A 23,241-nucleotide genomic window follows, 5' to 3' on the forward strand; every position below is an offset into this window, starting at 1 on the left:
GTTTGCTACTCTTGTCTTTTCCCAAGCTGGTGCCTCTTTTATGGGTGTCTAAACCTGGGTTCCGGTGTGGATAAGAAAAGGAGAATAATCAGTTGAATAATGTGCAGGTTTACGTCCCAATTTTTGTCACTTTGCCACTGTGAATCGGAAGGTTTGTTAAAGGATTTGGTGAATTTGAACAACACAGGTAATAATGTTCTGATTGTTGATCTGCAAAGTATTTTTGATCAGGCTGCAGTGATGGCGAGGGCCAGGTTAAAAAAAACAAAAACTTTTGGGTAATGTCACTCATTTGTGGGAGTGTATTTGCAAAAAGTATTGTATAGCTGTTTGTCCGTTGAAAGTCAATGTACATTTGCTTTGTGCGAATAGGGCAAAATCAAATGTTCTCCAGCTAGATTATTTTCATTTTGAATGTGTGAATGCTGAAAATGCTGCATTACGGATACTGGATGGCACTGTGGGACACTTATTTCCTATGATAGTCAGTGCCACCCAATGGCCATACTTGCATTATAACCACTAGATGGCACTATCATAGGGAATAAGTATGTCTTCTGCACCATCTAATGAAAACAGCTGTGCATAGTAAGCAATGAGCTTCTAACTTCAGCTATTCAAGTAAGTTTTGAACATGAAAGCTAGAACCTGATTGGTTCCCATGCACAGCTACTTCAGATTTTGACTGCTCTATTCTTAGTAAATTCCATTCTTTGTATTTTTTTTTTCAGCTCACAGGAGGGAAAAAAACACAGGGGAAGCTCCTAAAACAAGTGATCACTGTTATTGGCCATCACCACGATCACATGATTGCAAGCAGCTTTCTTCCAGCTCTGGATGGTTACTCTGAGATCAGAAGCTGCCAGTGACAGCTTGGTGTCCAGGCTGGGGTCACACAATCAAATATACACACACACAGGTACATATATATTGTACATGGAAGCACAGTATTAAGCCCAGTCTGTGCTGCCTTATATATGCATCCAGTCAGTGGGAAAGGGTTATTTACAGAAAAAGAAATAAAAGATATAAGTCCCTATCCTAGCATCAGCTGCTTAAATGTCCAATAAATATATAAAATATATGAATGGTCTCACATACCACCCCTTACACGTTGACTATTCTACTGTAGTGCAGAATTCAACAGGAGAAACTCATGATTCATCATGAAGTTCACATTGCCTAGAGAATAGGACATGGAACACTACATATTTGATTTCATTCATCGGACTATGAATGCACAGTGTTAATAAACCAGTTTTACATAAGCTGCCTAGGATATTAGCTCTCTATTAGGAAACGCTGGCTTTACTTTTGTCATTGCCTTGAGAGCGGCAGAACTAATTTAGAAAGATTCCCAAGAGTCTGCTGTATGTGACCTTGGATGGAACACCATTTCATCTGTAAGAAAAATTACACTAAAAACTCAATATACTTTTACGCCTTGGGTAAGCACAAATGTATCCACTTTAATGCAGATGAGTGTAAACATACAATTAATCTATTACTATTTTTACCTGTATTTATTTTATTTTTTTTTTTTTAGCACTAGCAAGGTTCTAGCTGGTCCCAATAATAAATAGAAAAAGTACCTATTTTGCAAAAGAGCTTACATTTCCTAATAAAAGTAAAAACATAACCTAATACAACACAAGGAATATCACTGTGTAATTGTTCAAATGCTTACATAATTGAATAGATAAAAGATGAACGCACATGTTTCAAAAGGATAACTAATCCAGCAGCCCATCTTCCCTACAGCGAACTTTTTCTCTAAACATGCCCTGAACAAGTACCCCATGATATACAGTAAATGTATAAGCCAAGTGCTGAAAATGTATTTCTAAGTATCCAACATGAAAGGAGAGCAAATCAAAAGATTTACAGCCTCCTCTAATCCCATCCCAGCATCTCCCCTTCTTTTAGCTGTAAATGCTTAGCTACTGTGTGACAATGACATCCTGTTGATTTATAAAGTCAGACACAGCAGTGAGCTCCATTCCAGTAAAACTTTGACTGGCCTCTGGTGCCACCTAGCCACAGTACTGCACTTCTACTTTCATAATATTCAGCACCAAATGCAAATAGTACAAACTATGCTTTCATCGTGACAATTCTGGAAGCAGAAAGAATACTCCCTGTATGAGATGACATCACTATCTATGTGGCACTTTAAGCCAGAGTCTAGCACTATGTACCATTTCAGCTTGTCTTTTTTTTTTTTTACACATTTATTTCGTACATTGTATACATATATCATTGACATCAAGTCAGAAGGTATGGAGGCACTATGTATGAACGCAAGCAGCAATGTATAGTAACTCATAGCAACCAGTGGTCAACTTTTGCATTGTAACTGTTCTACAGAAAGGGAAATGTGACTGGTTGCTTTGAGTTACTGCATTAGAAAATAAATTTGGCTCATTTCAGAGCTTAACTGGTACTTACTGTAAAAAACGTATTCTGTGTAACTAGACCAGATCTTGTCATCAGTGTACTGATTAACGAATGAAGCTGTTACTGATGAATTGCAAGCCACCATTTGGAATCCACATTCTGACAGCATGTCAAACGCTCTCTCTAGATGTTTGAACTTGAGATAAAACCTGGAGGTGTATTTTTCTGGAGCTCGGTCTGGATCCCTGCTTTCATTAAGCGTTTCTCCAAAAACCTCTTTGGCTAGAGAGATTCGACCACAAACAAGAATTCTTGGAACTCTCCGAAACTTGGCATCTGCTTGGCTTTCACGACCCATGGTACAAGATCCACGGTAACCAATGGTAATGAAGCCCCATTTTTTATCTGAAGGCATTAAAGATGAAGATGGACATATTCTGGTTTCACTACCTTGGGAGGCTTCTTCAAAGTCACTGTGGCAGTAGTCATCTGGGCTTTGTTTCACTTCATCAGGTGCTAAGAGTTTTACTAGTTCTGGCAGTAGAAAGTATTCCGCTTCCCTTTTCAAGCGCCCTTTTTCTGGAAAGTGATCTGGCAAGACCACCTGCCTGTCCCTGAGATAGTCAAGAACATAACGGAATAGAAACCCATCTCGGTCAAGAAAGAATCGTCCTTTGGCATCTTTGGCCAGGTCGTTTACAGAGTCTCTCTTGGAGGTGAACATTTTCCATAGAAGTGAATGGGGTATACTGGTCAAGGTGGAGTGACGTGTAAAGTAAACTTGCCCTCCAACATTTAATTCAATTACCTCTGGGTACGACTGAAATACAGTCCCTTGGTCTCTAGGTGGGGCATAAGTTCTGCAGTTTCCACTCAGTGCCATTTGTGCTTGACAGATGTTCCTAGCTACAATACAAATAGTTCATGAATTGTAAAATGGGAATGAGGAACTGTAATGTAGATCCGCAAAGTGCAAATATTTGCTTATTAGTCTCAATCACAAGTTAGCATCAGCTTACTTGATTAGTCTATGGAACTTTTAAGACCAGTTCCACTGGAGTAATAACTTCATAAAAAAAATATGAAAGATGTGTACCTCACACTAAGCCCACTGGATGCAAGGTCATGCTGTATGTACAGACATGTTAAAATCTGTAAAAAAAAAATAATAATAAAAAAAAAAAAGCATTAGTAAAGTTAGGAAGTCTAACGGTCACTGAAATATATCAGGATAGTGATATGCAAAAAGCAGATTTTTTACATAGTTATCCATATAGTTATGTTCCTAGATGTGATGGGTGACAGCAAACATTCATGCAGACTACGTTCATATATCTTATGCTGATTGCATGCACTTGACAGCAGACACAAAACTGGATTTTAAAGATCAGAAATGCAATTTAAATGCACAGCAAAGCCATACATTCTGTTTGCCCTACATGATGGTAGTTATATAGGAGTACAACATTACAGAAAACTGTTACAATACCTGAGTTGCATAATCCTTCCTTGGTGAAAAAAATAGGTCATTTTGTATAAACACATAAAAATCAATAGAAAAAAAATACTAATTAACAAAAGTCTCAGAAAGCTGTAGCTCTTAGCAAGTGTAGAGAGTTATAGGCTCCTGGGTGGCAGCACAGTGATGAATAATCAGATGTAGTGATCATCAGATAAAATGCACACTGAAAATAGGATTAGCTTGTTATTTAAAGGGAAAAAAAAAATTACTCCAGACGGGATGCTGCCTATTTAAATGCTTTGCAAAAAACTCTCAGCCAGGCTGCATGGGGAAGGATTCATGTTTGATACTCCAAGTTCCAACAGGAACAGAGAGGTTAGCATACTTCCAGGTAGGCTGAAAGAAAAAGAAGGGACAGGAGCAGCCAGAGCAAGCAGCAATAGGAGTAGTAGCAGCAGCAGCTGATATTCAGCTGTGGGTGCTCTGGTGCTTGGTTGCTGAGCCTGCTCTAGCTGCTGAGCTGGGTGGATCCACAGTTCCCAGGGCTGTTCTGAGATGGTGCTATTTCAGCAGTGCAGGGAAGAAACCAACCAGGGAAATAACTATTACATCATCTTAAAGGAAAATAGCAGCTAGAGAAAATAAAAGAGCAGAGGATGCATTGAAGAGCAGCACTGTGCTCAGAGTCAGGCTTGCTTTAAACAGGTAAATGCTAATCCTCCACAAGCCTAAAAATTACTAGTTTAAGCTGTCCTTTTTCTCAAGGATGTTTTAACCTATTAACCTCCATTTACATGATCACAATCAAGCATCAATTCTAATGGGTTATGCTGATGCAGATTGCAGCAATTATGGACAAAGCTTCACTAGCAATTAAAGTCTTATATCTCCAATAGCAAACAACATTTGTATTGTCATTTAACAGCCACTTAGCAGTATTTAAAGTTGTCATCTGCACATCTTTGTGTTGCCTACCGTTTTTATTTCCTCTATACACATTTTGTATGGCTGATCTGTATCCATCCAGTATACTGTACGGAGAAAGCCTTTCATTAGAGATATTATCATACAATGAACCAGATCCATTTTTTGTAATACTAGTTCAAACAAGGGCAGTGCAAAGCACTGAAAAAGAGATTACAAGCCATTAAGACCATAGTTGCAACTTAGTTTAGCAGTTAGCTGAGCAAGGGATGTATTTTAGTAGCAGCTAGAATGTCTGCCTATTTCATCTAAAATGCAATATTCATACCAACTGTTATATGTATTATATATAGCTTCTAGATTGTAAGCTCTAACGAGCAAGGCCCTCCGATCCCTCCTGTATTGAATTGTGTTGTAACTGTACTGTCTTCCCCGATGTTGTAAAGCGCTGTGCAAACTGTTGGCGCTATATAAATCCTGCATAATAATAATAATTATATATATATCATAGAGAGAGCTTTTAAAGCAACATTAAACCCAAAACTTTTTTTTTTTTTTTACTAATGATCCGGCCAGTAACACATCTCTTGTATTAGAGTGCCCTCACTCTAGGACGCAGCCGGGACACCTTTGGACAGTAGGATTGTCACTCTAGGGGAGGGGAGTGTTAGATGGACTAAAAAAAATAGCTACACTAAACAAATGGATGCCAAACCCCAGCTACACACTTTTAAAGCAGTTACAGCAGCGTTTTTTTGTTTTTTTTGGGGGGATAAACATTTAAAAATAAATAAAAGCTGATCATTGTAAGCACATCTGTCAGTGATAAATGGTTTCTTACCCCTGTAACTACACATCTGTAGGAGAGCACGTTGTGTTGAGTAACAACAGACCTACTGGCTGGATCACCAGATCAAAACAAAAGGAAAGAAAGCCTAAAGAAAGAAAAAAAATATATAGCTATTGCATCTAAGAATTGGTAAGCTGCAATATAATAAATGTTTGCTGTTGGGTTTATTACCAATTTTAATATATAATGTCACTGAAGTGAAAGGAGAGGCATCTTTATCCAAAACTGCAAAAGTAGTTTGGGATGGAGCACATTAACCGCTTCAGCCCCGGAAGATTTTACCCCCTTCCTGACCAGAGCACTTTTTGCGTTTTGGCACTGCGTCGCTTTAACTGACAATTGCATGGTCGTGCGACGTTGCACCCAAACAAAATTGATGTCCCACAAATTTTTTCCCACAAATAGAGCTTTCTTTTGGTGATTTGATCACCTCTGTTTTTATTTTTTACGCTATAAACAAAAAAAGAGCGACAATTCTTATAAAAAACGCATTATTTTTTGCTATAGTAAATATCCCCCAATAATTTATAAAAAAACATTTTTTTCCCTCAGTTTAGACCGATATGTATTCTTCTACATATTTTTTGGTAAAAAAAAAAAAAAAAAAAAAAAAAAATCGCAATAAGCGTATATTGATTGGTTTGCGCAAAAGTTATAGCGCCTACAAAATAGGGGATAGTTTTATGGCATTTTTATTATTTTTTTTTCACTAGTAATGGCGGCGATCTGCAATTTTTATCAGGACCGCAACATTATGGCGGACACATCGGACACTTTTGACACATTTTTGGGACCATTGGCATTAATACAGCGATCAATGCTATAAAAATGCATTGATTACTGTAAAAATTTCACTGGCAGTGAAAGGGTTAACACTAGGGGGATGATCAAGGGGTTAATGTGTTCCCTATTGTGTGTTCTAACTGAAGGGGGGAGGGGACTGTGCAGGGGAGATGACAGATCGCTGTTCATACTCTGTATGAACAGACGATCTGTCTGTTCTCCCCTCACAGAACTGCAAAACGGTGTTACACACACAGATCCCGGTTCTCCGTGTGTCAGCGGCGATCACGGGAGCCCGGCAGTGATCGTCACCACCGGGCACTCGCATCAGCTCGGGGGCCCCCTAGTGGCCACAGGGCGAAGCAACGTTACATAACGTTGTTTCGCCCAGCCGTGCCATTCTGCCGCAGTACAACTGTGGCAGCTGGTCGGCAAGTGGTTAATCTAAAATGGCAGCATTGGGAGAGATTTACTAAAATTCGTGCACACAGTATCTGGAGCAGCTGTACATAATAACCAGTCAGCTTGTTCAGGTAAAAGATAAGTTCACCGGGTGGAACATGTTCCAGCAGCTACAGCCTCTCTCCGTGACAGACATCTTCTCCTGGCACCCACTGTCACTGTTTGAAAATAACATGGCCGTGCGAGGCTCCGCCCGTCCGGGCCACGTCATTTATTCACAGTCCTCTATGAATGGGAAACTACAAGTCCCAACAGCCTTTGTGGATGTGGGCTTGTAGTTTCAGTAAACTACCATGGCACTGTTGAGCACTCTTGTGGTTCATTGTCTTTTCCTGTCAGTGTGTATCTGCTTCAGCAGACAGATACACTGAAAAGTCTTGCATGGCCCCCTGTGGTCTGCTGAACGCGTGTGCAATGCTTTCTAGCCTCTGAGTTAAAAAAAAGCATTAAATGTAGGCTTTTAAGCACGCATCTATGCCACCGCAGCTATTTTTATTTTTCCAAGAAGAAATAAGGTAAGTGACACATTTCCTTATGAGCTTTTAAGTTAATTTGCTTCAGTGCAGGCAAAAGCAGTTGGTGGTTAACAACTATTAGTTCTATTAGTATGACAAAAGTAGGAAAGCCATTTATTTTTCCGACTGGGGCAAATGACAGCTAAAGAGACCGCTAATATGCTCCAGTGTTTTAATAGGACAAGGGGTTGCAGACATCCTATTCTGTGGCTTGAGGTTAAGTGGGTTACCAGTAATTCACACTGGATGAACCCAAATGTTTCTTAGCAATAAAGTCATAAACACTGAGCATCATCAGACTGTAAAATGGTATAGTTATTTACATTTCAATGCCTAAATTTAGAATTGATCTTGATATTCAGACTACACAATGCACCATAAACTCAAACTAAAAACTTGCAGCCCTAATTTTAGCAGAATTCATTAAAGATATTATAACATGTGTATAGTATTTCTTTCCTTAATAATAATAAGCAAAACTGAAAAAAGTTTAGAAAATATTATACTCAATGAGGTGTTTTTGCATGCAGAGTTATACAAATATGCCTCAAAAATCACATTTGCAGTATATACTGTACCTGAAGCCTGATTCATCTAGTGTCAGTACAAGAATTATTGTATGCTTTTGTAAGCTACACTTATGCCCCGTACACACGGTCGGATTTTCCGATGGAAAATGTCCGATCGGAGCGTGTTATCGGAAATTCCGACCGTGTGTGGGCTCCATCGGACATTTTCCATCGGATTTTCCGACACACAAAGTTGGAGAGCAGGAGATAAAATTTTCCGACAACAAAATCCGTTGTCGGAAATTCCGATCGTGTGTACACAAATCCGATGGACAAAGTGCCACGCATGCTCAGAATAAATAAAGAGATGAAAGCTATTGGCCACTGCCCCGTTTATAGTCCCGACGTACGTGTTTTATGTCACCGCGTTCAGAACGATCGGATTTTCCGACAACTTTATGTGACCGTATGTATGCAAGACAAGTTTGAGCCAACATCCGTCGGAAAAAATCCTAGGATTTTGTTGTCGGAATGTCCGAACAAAGTCCGACCGTGTGTACGCCCTATTATACTTCACCTAAACTATTGTGTAGTTTAAATGAGTAGTGTGCTTAAAGTGGAGCTCTGAGTAACTTTACCAGTATGCAGAACCAAATTCCTAGCAATATATAGCCAACAAAATAAAAAAAAGACACCTTATCATTAAAAGTAGTCATTGACCCCCATTAAGTGACTTTGCCAAGTCATATAAGAGGATGCTGAGAGAAAGTAATTGGTCTGCTGGAGGCATGAACATGCATTTATATGGTTTCCTCTCTCCCAATGATCTGACTGCAGCATTGCATCTTTGAAGCACGTCACAAGGTAAGAGGCAAGTAACTCATCTGTACTGAATGAGCCAGCATCTCAGTCCAGGAAATCGATGCTGACCCTGAATATGAGCAAACATGGTGTCATCCTTCTATAGAGAAAATGGATCATGTTATTGCCATGGAGCATTGTGATCTCTGTGACAGGTAATATTAGGTACTTTGTAATTGATAATAAGCATCAGCTTTTGCTGAGCTGTCCAGTGCTGAATTTTTGTTTTACAAGATCTGCACTGAATACTTGATGTTTTTCGTGGACTTACAATATTTAGCAACCAACAGATATGAGCCGAAAACATCAACCATATGATCTAATATAAGAAAAGGGATGGTCGGCAATCAGGATGACATCCAAAAAATAGTATTTCTTTATTATGTAAACATGCACAATGCTGTAAAAACAGCCCACGTGTTATTCGGACGTTAGTCCATAGTCATGGCTAAGGACTAACCTTCGAAATGTGTAGGCTGTTTTTACAGCATTGTACATGGTTACTTAATAAAGAAATACTATTTTTTAGATGTCATCCTGATTGCCGACCATCCCTTTCCTTATTCTGGTACGTTGGAGGTGTCCACACCTGAGCTGGTAAAGAGGCCCTTTGTATCCCTTACTTATTAAACTAAAAGGTGAGTATGCCAATGAATAATGGACCCCTTTGCCAGTTTACTAAAGTCGATAAGGTACCAGGATCCAGTAAAATCTATGTAAATTGCACATAAACCCCAACATTACCCACCTTTAGAGTAGTATAGGTGAGAAAGAACCTACACTCTTTCAATACATATCTCCATTTTGGGCATGCAACTTTGTTGAACACACAATTGTTAAAAATAATAGTTGTAATTTATAAGAGCAGTGCCATGAATTTGGTGTTCTCAACTTCTCTAATATAATGTTAACAGGAAAAAAGTTAGTTTTAACATAGAAGTAAAAAAGGTACAGTATGTACTCTGTGATGAATCAAAATATGTCACACAAACTGAAAAGCACTTGAATTTTGCAATGTATGTTACTTCTGTTAAACAAATAGGGGGATAATTATTGGAAATGTGAAAGCATTCTTTATACAGAGTTTTACTCCAACACCAGTCCTATTTCACTACAGCTGTACTACATCAGAACCAAAGATTTATGTATTATTAGTACTTATATTGTGCAATTTACACAGCACTTTACTTATTTATTATACATCCACATCAGTCCCTGCCCTCAAGATACATACAATCTAAGATCCCTAACTCACATTCATTCATACACATAATAGGGCCAGTTTAGACAGGAGACAATTAACCTACCAATGTGTCTGGGAGGAAAACTGGAGTACCCGGAGAAAACTCATGCAGAGGGAGAACATGCAAACTCCAGCCAGGTAGTGCCGCGGTTGGGATTCTGGCAGATGATGCTAGTACTGTCAGGCGGAAGCACTAACTACTTAACCACTGTGCTGCCCCAAGTTGTTTTTCCCTTGCCAAAAACAGAAGACCAAAGTTGGACATGCAGAAATGATCTGACTACGCAAAGATTTTTTTTCATGCCTGGTACACAAAATCGCATTCTCATATTACTAAAACATACATGTTCATGCTCTGGAATAGCTTAACTTATTAGGACTCCTGAGTGAGATATGAGCCAGGGGCCCTGAACTTTAATCTTTGGTAACACAGGTGAACAGCTTGCCTGAAGACACAGGGGGAGCACCCCTACACAACTAGCATACTCTGTTACCAAATCGAAGGATGTTCCGCATAGTTGTTCTGACAGTGTAGGTAGGGCCTTTCACCTTGCTGCAGGATTACTTGATCAGCTACTCTGCCGTATCAGGTGTGGCCTCTCTGAGCTGGTAAGGGATAGAAGCAAGGAAACCTATCTATCTTCCCTGGCTGTGTCCAGGAACCCAGGGATGTGAGTTAAAAGGGGTTAAAGGGTCCCACGCCTGCAACTGACTATAATGAGTAATTGGATATTTTACTACAACATCAGCTCTGACAGCACGGTTAGCATCTGCATTCTCCACATTGCTGTGTTTTGGAGACTCGGTTTTTCTAAGAAGCATTATGTATTGGCACCAAGTAGAACTCCTACTGTCATTTTAACAGGTTCACTTTAACTTAACATCTAAAGACAGATAAATTTCCTTTTTGCGACACACCAACTGAAACCTTGCAATTATGTAGTAAATCTTTCACAAAGGGTAAACGCTGATCTTGGAATAATCAATGTCAAAAATGAGCTATGGACTTACATGACCTATGACAAATTTTCCTGTTAGTCATTTAGCATGGTGTTAAAATTGATAATGTAATTGGTTCTCTGGAATGACTATTATTTCTACAGGTTTGGCCTATTGAAAAAAAAAAAAAATGTGAAATATACTTCCATAATTGATTGGTCTTTCAAGGGGATCAGTTCTTCTAAATATGAAGCATATATTATTTTAATTTGTTTTTGGGGATGTCTTAGTTCTATATCTTTTAGCTTTTGCAATCTACTTTAAAGTATTCTACATTATTTTTTTCAGGACAGAAAGGACGTTAATTTGGCAGCAAACATGGATACATATATTTTTACTTACTTGTTTTTTTTGTTAGGGGGGAAAAAAATAAAAAAGAAAGAAAATAAAGGATGTTTCTGTAATTTCTCCCAACACAAGGTCTATGTAATTTGCACACCCCAATATATTTGCTGCAAAATATGATATTTTTGCGACTCTTGTGTAGCAGAATGATACAGCTTAGAGTAAAGGTACAGTATCTCACAAAAGTGAGTACACACCTCACATTTTTGTTAATATTTTATTATATCTTTCATGTGACAACACTGAAGACATGACATTTTGCTACAATGTAAAGTAGTGAATGTACAGCTTGTATAACAGTGTCAATTTGTTCCCCTCAAAATAACTCAACACACAACCATTAATGTCTAAACCGCTGGCAACAAAAGTGAGAACATCCCTATTGGGCACAAAGTGTCAATATTTCATGTGGCCACCATTAGTTTCCAGCACTTCCTTAACCTTCTTGGGCATGGAGTTCACCAGAGCTTCACAGGTTGCCACTGGAGTCCTCTTCCACTCCTCCATGACGACATCACAGAGCTGGTGGATGTTAGAGACCTTGCACTCCTCCACCTTCCATTTGAGGATGCCCCACAGATGCTCAATTGGGTTTAGGTCTGGAGACATGCTTGGCCAGTCCATTGCCTTTTGCTTCTTTAGCAAGGCAGTGGTCATCTTGGAGGTGTGTTTGGGGACGTTTTGTTGGAATACTGCCATGTGGCTCAGTTTCCGAAGGGAGGGGATCATGCTCTGCTTCAGTATGTCACAGTACATGTTGGCATTCATGGTTCCCTCAATCAACTGTAACTACCCAGTCCCGGCAGCACTCATGCAGCCCCAGAGCATGACACTCCCACCACCATGCTTGACTGTAGACAAGACACACTCGTCTTTGTACTTCTCACCTGGTTGCTGCTACACATGCTTGACACCATCTGAACCAAATAAGTTTATCTTGGTCTCATCAGACCACAGGACACATTTCCAGTAATCCACGTCCTTAGTCTGCTTGTCTTCAGCAAACGGTTTGCAGGCTTTCTTGTGCATCATCTCTAGAAGAGGCTTCCCTCTGGGACAACAGCCATGCAGACCAATTTGATGCAGTGTGCGGCGTATGGTCTGAGCACTGACAGGCTGACCCCCCATCCCTTCACCCTCTGCAGCAATCATACGTCTATTTCCCAAAGACAACCTCTGCATATGACGCTGAGCATGTGCACTCAACTTGTTTGGTCGACCATGGCGAGGCCTGTTCTGAGTGGAACCTGTCCTGTTAAACTGCTGTATGGTCTTGGCCAATGTGCCAACTGCAGCTCAGTTTCAGGGTCTTGGTAATCTTCTTATATCCCAGGCCAACTTTATGTAGTACAACAATTCTTTTTTTCAGATCCTCAGAGAATTCTTTGCCATGAGGTGTCATGTTGAACTACAAGTGACCAGTATGAGAGAGTGAGAGCGATAACACCAAATTTAACACACCTGAGACCTTGTAACACTAATGAGTCACATGACACCAGACAAAATGGCTAATTGGGCCCAATTTGGACATTTTCACTTAGGGGTGTACTCACTTTTGTTCCCAGCGGTTTAGACATTGATGACTGAGTTAAGTTATTTTGAGGGGACAGCAAATTTACACTGTTATACAAGCTGTAAACTCACTACTTTACATTGTAGCAAAGTGTCATTTCTTCAGTGTTGTCACATGAAAAGATATAATAAAATATTTACAAAAATGTGAGGTGTGTACTCACTTTTGTGAGATACTGTATGTGATTTACTCAGGAGAGCATTATTTCCCCTTTATGACACTACATTGCATTGCACACATGTGAAATAAACAGGCTGCCTAAATTGTATTATGATGTCCTGGAGAATTCCTACATAAAAGATATTATAGGGTACAATTAGCAACTACTGCAACCCACAAGAGTCACCCAGTTTAGTATACCAATTCTGTGTTCTGACCTTGGACAGCCATCCTATGGCCTGGTTCACACTATGGAGTTTGCTTTTGAACCGTTTCTGCAGTGCTTTCATTTTTGACACATTTTTTGCGCTTTTTTAAAGGTTTTTTTTGTGGCCAATTTGTTGTTGGGCATATTAAAAACACAAAATGCATCAAACACATCAAAAGTACATCACAAATGTGTTAAAATGCACTATATGCTTTTCTGCAGCGTCTCTAATAAAGTCTTTTGAACCAAGAATGCACTGTTTTGCATTTAAAAGAGTCTCTGACCCTTTCCAAAACTGCAGCGGGTGAAAAAAGCATAGATGTTAATGTGTCTCATAAAAAAACATGTTAAATAGACTGTAGTGCGTTTCTGCAAATAACACATAGGTGTGAACCAGGCCTTTAGGATGGACAGGAGCAGCAAAACCATTGCAGCTGTTTGGGAAGGAGACAGGATCCTTTAAATCCTTCAACACACGAGTGATAGATTAGGCCTACCGACAGGTGTGGGCTGGGTTTGCCAGTATGCGCTTGACACTGAAGCACATAAGCAAATGCCAATGCACTAATTAGGAACATTGGCCAGCAGCTCCACCCATATCTCTTCTCTCAATATGAATGTGATTCATGTCAGCCAATACTCAAAGTCCAGCCCCTGTCTCATGCATGCCCACCCACATCTGAAGATGGAAGAACAAGGTCCAGCTTGATCACCCCACCAAAAAAGGGAGCAGAAGCGGCAAAGTGTGCATTCCACTAGGGATGTCATTTCCCAAAGGCTCAAAACTGCCATAGTGAAAAACAATACATGTTTTTTGTCACTTTGAGGACAGCAAGTAAACTGGTTTCACCTTAGCAGTTCAAGCATCCACTTTTTTGGCCCACGCTCAGTTCATCTTTGGGCATTATGGTCACACATAGTGTATATTGTAGAAGCTCCAGACATGAATTTAAACGTCTTCCAAATATGTGTGGATATACTGTGTGATTTCCTTCAGTTACCTTTTTTAATTGTGATTTGAAATAGTGATAGACTAAGCTTAGGACAACTGGTCAGTTATAATTCATGCGGAATCATGTGTTCCCAATTAAAGGAGTATGGAACTTTCCCAAGCTTTCCCAAGGCCATGATTGCTTGAATCAGGCAAAACCAAGCAACTTCTGTGGCCCTGCAATCAGCTTTATATGGCCCTAGCTTGTGGCCACAGCTATTCTTGTTAATCGAATCAGCATTTATTTTTGCCCCAAATTGTGTCAGTGCCTATGCCCACCCTGTGAATTTTTATCCAGGTGTAGCGTAAAATCTTGACAATTAACTTTAAACTGTACCACCAGCTCCTTACTCCAAGCTGCCAGCTGTTTAAGGCTTTCATACCTCTTATGTTTCTGTTCAAATGTTGCAGTAGTTCCTGAAGTGATTGTGCTGCCTTATTCTGTCCCCTACACAAGTGGTACAAACCTGGGGCCGTGACCTGAAATCACTACACAGGTGATTCCTAAATCTCTTTCTGGAGACAAGGGCAAAGAATGGGCACTCGCTAGATAAACATGCCTACTGCTTCTGGCAGGTAAGTCACTGTCTATGCCTTCCAACTGCCTACTCATTTTGCAGCTTCATTAGTCTGAGCCATTTTATGCTGCTAAAATGTAGCATTTTGTCTCATTCAAGCTAAAGCCTAATGCAGGCTTCAGAGCACCAGAATAAAGCCTGTTGGTTGGAACACTAAATGCTAAAAAGTAAGCTGCACTTTCCATTCGGGTCATGTGTTATACCCTACTGCAGAGCATACAGCCACCACATGAAACGTTAAAACCCTGAGCATGTTAACATGTAACCATTAGCTGTTGTACTCAATGACAACTATAGCATGATAAGGCTTTCTTATGATGAAGAGTCTTTAACATGTGACTGATATCTTCCAGAGCGGGGATTTAGGCCTAGTACCTGCTCAACCTTCTGCCTTGTGTCAGCAATATTCAGGAAAGGATCATCAATACGAGGTATGAGATGTAGGGACACACAAGTTCTAGCTACAGTTTGCTTATTTCAGTAATAGTGGTCACTGGTTCTACAAATATAAGGTGCATTCAATTATGCCAAGTCTGTTTAAGCTTTGTGAGAGTCTAGCTGTGACCAGCTGCATTACACAGGGGCCGAATTCTATTGAACTGGCCGATGCCACCTGACATTTAGCCCCTGTGTGCTAGGCTTTAGTTTCTTCAGCGGGCTGAATGAAAAAAACAACAACAAAAAAAAACGAAGGGATCACTGTACTAACACAATCAATGTTAGTACAGCAATCTCCACCGCTGTTCTATTGTGTTCTGACAGGGGAACCCCCCCCCAGAACACACGGCGCTGATCAGATGCCGGTCAGATGCTGGTTTTTCAGCTTGCTCGTTCGACAAAGCTGGTCGTAAGACCAGCTTCTGTCCAACAGGCAGATGTACACACGGAATGTTGGGACGGTTTCTACTGCACTGGCTGCTTCCGGCTGATATTCGACTTATGTGTACCCCGAATAAGTTACAGTACAGGCAGGAAGATCATCTTCTTTTTTTTTTTTTTTCTTTTTACATAAGTTATAAGCCAGGAGGATAAGGTTCAAATTTAGCCTTTTATCAGTATTGCTAATATGTAAGATCCCAGCCTATGTACATATCTGCAGGACGTCTTGTATACAGTAGCTGTTCCACATACAGACCACTAAGACATTTAGCACCTGATAAAAACACTTTAACATAGAAGTTCAAGAAACTATTGCAAAGTGTCTTGCCAAAAACACTAGAAACCTATAGTTTGTTCCATGTCTAGCAGAACTACAAATTCCAGCATTCCATGAAAGTACAGTATACTATTTTAGTCCTCATTGCACAAAACTTTAAAGTTGGAATAATTAACCTTCTACATGAATATCTATGTAACCTCTCTTTTATGCTTTTTCTACAGGAATCTTAGATTTATGAATATTAAATAAACTCTTTTAACATTACACTCTTGCCTTTTTCAGGCTTCATCATTTGCACATGTGTGAAAGTCTGATAACCATGTATCCCTCCACACTTCAATGTAAGAAGTTAATTAGATTTCAGTTATAATTGTTCAATACTGAAACATTTCAGTGTGCAAAATTCATAGGTAACTTCTAATAGATTTTTTTCAATGCGTATTAGGACATGCTGCGAAGAAGGCGTAAAAATGTTAATGCTTACAAATGAAGGGCACGTTACTAATCTGGGACTTTGTAGTAACATTATAATGTGCTTTTTATCAGCTTAAGAAATACTTTAAAGCACATTTGTAATGGGATACTGAAATTAATCTGCTTGGTGATCACATAAGAAAAAAGCTTACATATTAATCTGGCAAATTAGTTATTAATGTGTTATAACTTTATGTTGCTGTAAGCTTATTTTCATATTGTTTCTGTATTCCACATTTTAATTTTGAAAGTTGACTTTGTCTTTTAACCACTTCAGCCCCGGAAGGATTTACCACCTTAAATGATCAGGCCATTCTTTGCGATAAGGCACTGCGCCACTTTAACTGACAATTGCGCGGTCTTGCGACGCTGTACATAAAACAAAATTGACGTCCTTTTTTTCCCACAAATAGAGCTGTCTTTTGGTGATATTTGATCACCTCTGCAGTTTTTATTTTTTGTGCTATAAAAAAAAAAATACCGACAATATTGAAAAACAATATTTTTTACTTTTTGCTATAATATCAAAAAAGGAAAAAAAACAAACTAATTTCTTCATAGTTTGGGCCAATATGTATTATTTTACATATTTTTGGTAAAGAAAAGCACAATAAGCATATAATGACTGGTTTGCGCAAAAGTTAGTAATTGCGGCGATCAGCGATTTTTAGCGGGACTGCGACATTGCGGAGGCACGCCTGCAATAGCTGTTAAAGGGACCGACATACAGCGGCAGTGATTCCTGCAGCCGAGCGAACCTGCTGAAGTAAAACTGCGGTGGCTGGTCGTCAAGCAGTTAAACTTAAAACAATTTTTGAAGAAATAAGACAGCTTAATGGTACCAGGCAAGAATGCTGTTTTTTGAGGCAGCAAAAAGTGTCCTTGGGCACCTTTTCTCTGTATTTAGGCCCTGCAGATCACTGATCCCAGGGCGTGTTCTAACTATATAGACGTAAGGGTCTATTTATAAATGTTTTCACACTAGATTTGCACAACTTTCTTTCCAGCTTCACACATTTTTAACTGCATCAAATTAGAAAAATGTATAAATATTTGGTAAAAGTTGAGTGAATCTTGTGCGAAACCATTTAAAAAATAGACCTTCTAGATGTTACCTACTGAGATTCATTCTTTCTATCTCCGGGAATGCTTTGTGCATATACACACACAAAAGGTATTTGCAAGTTATTGGATTTATGATGTGTCAGTATGAAATTTCTAATCCAGTCTCTGTTCTACTTTTAAGCATATGTGTATTTGTCATTTTCTGGTTTAGAAACTAGTCAACACATAATCCTATGCAGCAGGACAGGTGAATGGAAAGAACAGATGTCAGAGCATGTAAAGCTTGTCCTTGGGCCTGGTTATTCTGTGTTGTACAGTATGGAGCCGAAAAATGTATCCCAGAATAGAGTGTAGATCCTAGACAGAAGGTTGTAGTAGGCAGAAATACACTATATTGTCAAAAGTATTGTATTGCCTTTACATGCACATGAACTTTAATGGCATCCCAGTCTTAGTCTGTAGGGTTCAATATTGAGTTGGCCCACCCTTTGCAGCTATAACAGTTTCAACTCTTCTGGGAAGGCTGTCCACAAGGTTTAGGAAATGTTTGACCATTCTTCCAGAAGTGCATTTGTGAGGTCAGCACTGATGTTGTATGAGAAGGCCTGGCTAGCAGTCTCCGCTAAAATTCATCTCAAAGGCCAGTCAAGTTCCTCCACCCCAAACTCACTCATCCATTTTTTTTGTGCAACCTTTTTCGCCCTCTTCCTTTCTGCTTGAGCTCATGCCAGCCTCAGTTATTGCTCTGGATGACTCTGGGATAATGACATTGTGCTGTCACTGCCAACAGAAGCATCCACCAAAAGAGCATGTGAAAAGTTGGCAACACAGGAGCACAACTGGGAAGTTGTCACCCTATAACAAGAAATGCCTGACCAAGGAACTTTATGGCATGATCACCAGGTATTATTTTAATGAAAGTTGCATATTTAAAATGATTGAAAGCATTTGATATTACATTAACCACTTAGGGACCGCCCACCATCATTATACGGCGGTACTTTGAAGAGGTATGTTGTTATGGCAGCAGCTAGCTGCCATAACCCCAGTATCCTCTTCTTCAGCAGGCGGTTTGCTTTCAGATAAAAGTGGTACATTGCAGCGGATTAGCCACTAAATCACTTTTATCGGTGGCGGGAGAGGAGGCCCCCCCTCCTGCCGTTCTCCAGTGCCCTCCGCCGCTGCCCTCCACCGCCGATCGCGTCCTCTCCCCTGATTTGCATGGAACTGAGTGAGGGGAAGATGGCCCCTGTTCGGCTCCATACAATTGCAGGGTGGAAATGACGTCAAAACATCACTTCCGCCCATAGCTCTTGAGGAGACATTTTTCTTTTTTTACTGCATTTTAGTGTAAATATGAGATCTAAGTTCCCGCTGAACTCGCGTGCAGAAGCGAACGCATACGTGAGTAGCGCCGGCATATGAAAACGGTGTTCAAACCACACGTGAGGTATCGCATGGATTGTTAGAGTGAGAGCAATAATTCTAGCCCTAGAATTCCTCTGTAACTCAAAACATGCAACCTGTAGAATTTTTTTAAACGTCGCATGTGGAGATTTTTAAGGATAAAAGTTTGTCGCCATTCCACGAGCGGGAGCGGCAATTTTGAAATGTGACATGTTGGATATCAATTTACTCAATTGTAAAGTTATCTTTCAAAAATATAAAACAAAATTGGGCTAACTTTACTGTTGTCTTAATTTTTAATTAAAAAATTTTTATTTTTTCCAAAAAGTGCGCTTGTAAGACCACTGCGCATATACGGTGTGACAGAAAGTATTGCAACGACCGCCATTTTATTCTCTAGGGTGTTAGAAAAAATATATATAATTTTTGGGGGTTCTAAGTCATTTTCTAGCAAAAAAAAATGATTTTAACTTGTAAACAACAAGTCTGAAAAATAGGCCCGGTCTTAAAGTGGTTAACATGTAACAGTTTACATAGGATTTTAGGAAATTAGTTTAGCTTTGGGGACCATCAGTTTTTCATTTATTTATTTTACAGCACTTGACACTCATCAGCCAATTGTATGAGAATTACTGAATAGCAGATTCAGTTTTCATGAATGTTGCAGGGAATTATAGCGTATTCCCACGCTGTCATTTTATGATATTTTAGTTGGATAAAAGAAAACAAATCAGCTACATCGTACTAGATAACCCTTGTTTATTTCTCTTGTCTTGTTATAGAATGTGAAATTCTTGTATTTTTTTTTTTTTTAATCCTGCTACTGTCACACACATAATGACAGCCAACATTTTGTTAATCCATTGAAAAAATAACTTAACATTAACCTGCCTTGCCTTGCAGTCTGTTAGTTTTTGCATTGATTTTTGTATGGACTGTATGGAGTTTGTATACCTCCATGGGTTTACTTGAAATTACTTGGTTGTTTTGGATTTCTACAATCTAAAAATATAATATGTTAACTGGATACTAAATTGGCCCTGTTCTATGTATAGGCTCAGCAGAGACAAACAGTGATGTATTATTTTTTATTGGATATACTGAATATACTAATTCTGAATATCTCACTTATTTATAAATCTGCCCAGGGCAACGTCTAACCTCATTGTGGCCAGATTTTGACAAGGTTGAAATTAATCCAATGAAATGTAATTTGTAGCATTGCCAATTTACAAAGACCATGCCCGTTTTCTTCACCAGAAGTTTTGCTGATGATTTCAGCCTCTTTAAATCTGGTATACGCCTTTTTTTTTTTTTTTATAGATACATTTTGAAGGTTTAACACCTCTCTGAATCTCACACAGACTATTCTTTTTCAACATGTAAAAGAAAAAAAATATTTCTACAAGAAATTGTGAGAAACCCTGCAAAACCTGGATAAACAGCAAACTTCTGTGTATGTAGAAAAACAAGCAAATCGTATTTGATGATCACATAGCTCCATCTGCTGGCAAAAAGATTGAAGACACTTATTAAGCTCAAAAATTGCCAGTTCAAAGAATATAATAAATATGTTTTTCTGCAACAAAAATTGTGTGGCTGTGGTGTTTTACCAAGCCATTTAAAAAAAAAAGAAAGAAATGTCTTCTATAAGATAGAAAAGTTTCAATGAACCTTTGCATCATAGGTATAAACTAGAAGGAAGATACTAGGAATCAGTAATACTGGTGAATTATGTATACACCCCTTGACTATCACTTACATGCACAAATAAAAACACAAAGGGAGGTGAGCGTACCGGGAGTGGAGCAGCACATTTTCCCATATCTAAAACTAGCGATAAGTGATTCAGTTCCAGGTTCGTTTACCAAGGGTTTAGTGAATCTTGTTTAAAATTCAGCAAACCCAAGCTTAGAATCAAATCTCATTAAAGTCAATAGGGGGCGAACCTTGACTGTAATTTCTGGCCGCTTGTGAAGCCAATAGGAAAACTACTGAGAAAACTACACGAGAAGCTGGGAATTACCATGTTTGACATGGGCCAATGTTAGAAAAAATACTGTACAGCAGAAAGAAGGTCTTTTCATACAGCTTGAAGGGCATCATTGAAAATACTAACCTTTAAATAACATGCTTGGGGGGAATCCTTAAAGCTATACGTGGAGTTACGGATCAATATTGGATTAAATACAGCAGAAACACCACAATTGCATTAATTTCAGTTTGAAAAATAAGTTAGCATTAGCAGCAACTTATGCTTTTTTATTAAATGGTAATAAGCTACTGTACCTTTTGAGTGGCAGATAGAAATTGTCTAGTAGTTGGCTGTCCTTTTCCTTGCTGATGAGAAACTGTCCTGCTGCTGGCCAATTTCTACCTTGCTCTCAAGAAGAAATAAGAGCTACAGCAATGTATTATTTACCAGTAACAGGGCAATTTTAAATAACAGGGCAAAGCCCACATTTATTAGAAAGACACAGAACACAGGTTGGAGCCTAACTAAAATAATTAAAGTGTAACTAAAGGCAAAACTTTTTTTTTTTGTTTTTGAGTGGAGAAGGATTAGAACACCTGTCATGTTTTTTATTAATAAAATAAATTGTGCTAGTTTGTGGATGTAAACAATACTTCTAGTGCTATGACACACTAAACAAGTGAAACATTATAAAGTTCAATGTGCAAAAAACAGATAATGAAATCACTAATAATAATAAACAAGTCATTTTAGTAAAAAGAAAAAAGTCCAAGAATAAGTGTATATTCTACCACCAAGTGACTTAATGCAGGGTTTTCTCTGGCACACCACATACAGTAGTCAAGGACTCTTACTAGATGGTCAGGACCACCTATCAGTAGGATAGTCAAACAGGCAAGCAGAATAAACTCTGTGGGGTAGCAAAAACCTAGCCTCCAAGGGCAATGGGATAGCGGATAAATCCTTCACCGTAGTCCCCCCTCGCAGCAAAATTAAATAAATAAATAGAAATAAGATGGTCATGATACGAGTGTCCTCAACAAGTGGAATGTGGAGCCATGAAAAGGAGTTTGTGTCCAATAGCACAGGGTAACAATACACAATAAAAGAACTCATTACTATCTCCACTGTTGGAATGATATATGTACTTGAATGTGGATGTGGCTTGCAGTATATTTGACGTACGTCTACAGGTGAGGATAGGAGAACACATTTAAAACATTAAGAAAGGGGTTACTACACACAGTGTATCCAAGCACTTTAAATTGGTCCACAATAAAGATTTTGGGACATTGAGAAAAGTGGAAAGGCATTGGATGGGTGGTAACTATATTAGGCAGCTCAGTAAAAGGGAATCTTTTTGGATTTTTGAGGCAAAGGTCCTTGCTCCTAAAGGCCTCAATATATAGTCTGACCTTAAATCTTGCCTAAAACTTACCGATCACTTATAAAACAGTTAGCTACTTTGTACCCTAATGTGGAAAGAACCCCCCCTTTGACATACTATTTGTAGTGTATGGGGTTTGTCTCTGGGGTAATTTTTAAATTAGAATATTAACATTTGGCGGTAACTCATACTATTTGTGGAGATTGTATGTAGACTATATAAGTTAACAGGACATTTATGTCAGATTTATATGAGGATTTAGACATTGATGGCCAGTAGTGGGCAATGATATTTAAGAGGCTGTATAGAGTGCAAGTGATCTCAATTTTATTGTGAAAGAATTATTGTGGGTATAGTAGCCAATTATTTTTTTATGTTAGAATAGATAGAGGTAATATTTAATAGGAGGGAAGGGCATCATTAGCAATACTATTTAGGTATAAAGCAGTGTTTCTTTCAATTATTTATATATTGGTTATTCATTTATTAGGTGTTTTTAGTTTATATATTTTATATATTTTCTATTGTCATTATATTGTGACCCATGTTGCTTCTAACAATTTGGTGGTTATGACCACAGGGAGTAGTATGTTATTATGTCAAAATAAATGCTGCAAATACCTCATTTCACAGCCAATCACATGACCAGCCAACTTTCTCCTTTTCTTCTCTGAGAGATGCAGTGGGCGGGTTGAGATTCCTCTGGAGAGGAGGAGAGAGCTGGCTGGTCATGTGATCGCAATCTCAGCTCTTAAATGAGGTATTTACAGCATTTATATTTAGAAATCATTCACAGAGGGGGACACTGCAATAGGAGGCAGTGCCGATGATGTGTACAGGTTAGTGTTATGAGAGCAGCAGAAGGGGGGAGGGGCGGCTCACACACAGACAGAGAGGGGAGGGAGGAGGAGGACA

The 23,241-nt window shown here is 39.0% G+C and overlaps 1 protein-coding gene across 2 annotated transcripts in view; it reads right to left on the reverse strand.

The window, feature by feature from the left end:
- Nucleotides 1–4,429, reverse strand: part of KCTD16 (potassium channel tetramerization domain containing 16) — a 478,958-nt gene extending 474,529 nt beyond the window's left edge. For both annotated transcript variants that reach the window (XM_073620631.1, XM_073620630.1), the window contains exons 1-2: nt 3,887–4,429; nt 2,449–3,549 (exon numbers count right to left, since the gene is read on the reverse strand). In XM_073620631.1, coding sequence (XP_073476732.1) covers nt 2,449–3,280 — 832 coding nt within the window. In that variant the 5' untranslated portion in view covers nt 3,281–3,549; nt 3,887–4,429. The remainder of the gene's footprint in view (nt 1–2,448; nt 3,550–3,886) is intronic.
- Nucleotides 4,430–23,241: the final 18,812 nt, after the last annotated feature.

The sequence above is a fragment of the Aquarana catesbeiana genome, linkage group LG03 (assembly GCF_042186555.1).
Source record: "Aquarana catesbeiana isolate 2022-GZ linkage group LG03, ASM4218655v1, whole genome shotgun sequence".
Taxonomy (NCBI): domain Eukaryota; kingdom Metazoa; phylum Chordata; class Amphibia; order Anura; family Ranidae; genus Aquarana; species Aquarana catesbeiana.